Source organism: Arachis ipaensis, chromosome B01 (assembly GCF_000816755.2).
Source record: "Arachis ipaensis cultivar K30076 chromosome B01, Araip1.1, whole genome shotgun sequence".
NCBI lineage: Eukaryota > Viridiplantae > Streptophyta > Magnoliopsida > Fabales > Fabaceae > Arachis > Arachis ipaensis.
In genome coordinates, this window is record NC_029785.2 from 39,500,135 (window position 1) to 39,502,512 (window position 2,378).

Here is a 2,378-nt window from a genome sequence, read left to right on the forward strand (position 1 = left end):
TATTCTCATCTTCTTGAGTCAGCATTCCACCAATTGTTACTTCAGAAGCTGACACATAAAGTTTTAGAGGTGCTCCATGCCTTGGAGGTGTCATAATAGGAGGATTAGTCAAATATTGCTTGATGTTGTCAAAAGCTTCTTGATGCTCTGTTTTCCATTGGAACTCTTCCTCTTTTTTCAACTTGATCAGAGGCGCAAAAACCTTGGTTTTTCCTGACAGATTGGAAATGAACCTTCTGAGGTAATTGACCTTCCCTAAAAATGCTTGCAGTTGCTTTTTGTTAGCTGGAGGAAGAGCCTCTAAGATAGCCTTTGCCTTATTTTTGTCAATTTCAATCCCTTTTTTCTGCACCAAGAAACCAAGAAAATTTCCTGCACTCACACCAAAGGCACATTTTAAGGGATTCATTTTTAATTTATGCTTTCTCATTCTTTCAAATGCTTTCTTTAAATTTTCTAAATGCTCTTTTTTAGCATTTGATTTGACAACCACATCATCAACATAAATTTCCATAAAATTTCCAATAAAATCATGAAAAATTTTATTCATCGCCCTTTGATAAGTTGCACCAGCATTTTTTAACCCAAATGGCATCACAACCCATTCAAAAGTTCCTAAAGCACCTGGACACCTAAATGCTGTTTTTGACACATCTTTCTCAGCTATGTATATTTGATTATAACCTGAATATCCATCCATAAAACTTAATATTTCATGACCAGCAGTAGAATCTATCAACATATCAGCTATAGGCATTGGATATTCATCTTTTGGTGTTGCAGAATTTAAATCTCTAAAATCAATGCAAACCCTTAATTTTCCATTCTTTTTCATGACAGGGATAATATTAGAAATCCAATTGACATACCTTGCTGTTCTTATAAACTTAGCCTTAAGAAGTCTTTCAATCTCTTCTTTAATCTTCTGCACGACTTCAGGGGCAAATCTCCTTGGTGGCTGCTTGACAGGTTTAACGTTGGCTTTCAATGGCAATTGATGTTTTACCAATTCACGACTCAAGCCTGGCATCTCTGCATAATCCCATGCAAAACAGTCGCAATATTCCTTCAAAATCTCCACCATTTCTTTTTTGAAATTATCAGGCAGCATCTTGTTCACATATGTTGGTCTAGGATAATCACTGTTACCAATATCTACTTCCTCCAAAGGATCCTGCACTTCAACCTTTTTTACAGTGTCAGTATTATTATTTTTTTCAAAACCTAAAGGACCATCATCATATATACAATCATAAGGTACACTGTCAATGCACCCTTCTCTGTCTGCCATATAGGCTGACAGCCGAGCCAGTTGGCTCGTCAAGCTCATCTAAGTTTCTTCTGAGGCTGCATCCGCCCCGGCCTTAGGGACCAAAATAAAACCATTCATATCTATTTTGCACATCTCAATATTTTCAGGATTAAATGCATTGGTGTCAACGGTCAGCGGCTTGACTCCAGGATTATACATCCTGAACTCCACATGCATCTCATCGTAGTAACAAGTACTATTGTCAGCAAGAACTTCTTCCACTCCTCCATCTTCATTCCAGAAAACCAATTTTTGATATAAAGTTGATGGAATAGCACCCATTCTATGAATCCAATCACGTCTCAAAAGCAAGTTAAAACCAGCCTTTGAAGAAACCACAACAAATAGAGTTAGCCTATTGACAGAACCAACCTCAATTGACAGTAGAACCACACCTCTAACAGAAGAAGTCTTTCCGTTAAAATCTGTCACCCCAATGCTACTTTTAATCAGATCTTTTTCAGTCTTTCCAAGCCTTCCCATCATTCTTTCAGGCATGAGATTAACAGCAGCTCCCCCGTCAACCAAAATCTTATTGACTATCCTTCCGTCAACACGAGCCTTAATATGCAGTGGATGCAAGTGTTCCTTATCATTTTCAGTAGGCTTCTCAAATAATCTTCCACCACACATATTGTCGTCTAGCAATAAACATTCGCTTCCAGGAAAGACATCATAACAATCATCTTTTAATGACTCTACTTCCTGGACTTGACTATACTCCTCAGGCAGTATTGACACCATAGCTATAGGTTGCTTAACACCAAATATTGCTTCTAAGCTGTCATCAAAACCAGTGTCAAAATTATCAGTAATTAAATCTTCATCCTTTTCTCCCTTATTTTTAACCATCACCCTCTTCCCAGCAAGATTCTTCTTGACATTTTTATTGCATTTAGGGTGATTAGAAGAATTGCCTGTTTCTACAGACTTGGCCATGGTTGAAAAATGAGGAAAATCTACTCCGTGTCCCTTGTATGGATCCAAAGGAACATACTCAGGCATATTCTCTTTCTGCTCAAAAGTTGTAAAAGGAGAATATTTGAAAATGTTTTGACAATTTGGC

General features: G+C 37.4%; 1 protein-coding gene across 1 annotated transcript; it reads right to left on the minus strand.

The window, feature by feature from the left end:
- On the minus strand, positions 124 to 1,539 carry LOC110270831. The gene is made up of 2 exons (XM_021120321.1): positions 870 to 1,539; positions 124 to 372 (listed from the first exon to the last, which is right to left on the minus strand). Exons 1-2 carry the CDS (start codon positions 1,328 to 1,330, stop codon positions 333 to 335), a joined length of 501 nt encoding a protein of 166 aa, XP_020975980.1. The 5' UTR covers positions 1,331 to 1,539; the 3' UTR covers positions 124 to 332.

Excerpts from the sequence above, each read along its gene's own strand:
- LOC110270831 (XM_021120321.1), bottom strand. The coding sequence starts at position 1,330 with ATGAGCTTGACGAGCCAACTGGCTCGGCTGTCAGCCTATATGGCAGAC. Across the intron at positions 373-869 it reads AAGTTTATAAGAACAGCAAG|GAAATTTTCTTGGTTTCTTG; the intron begins GTATGTCAATTG and ends GTGTGAGTGCAG.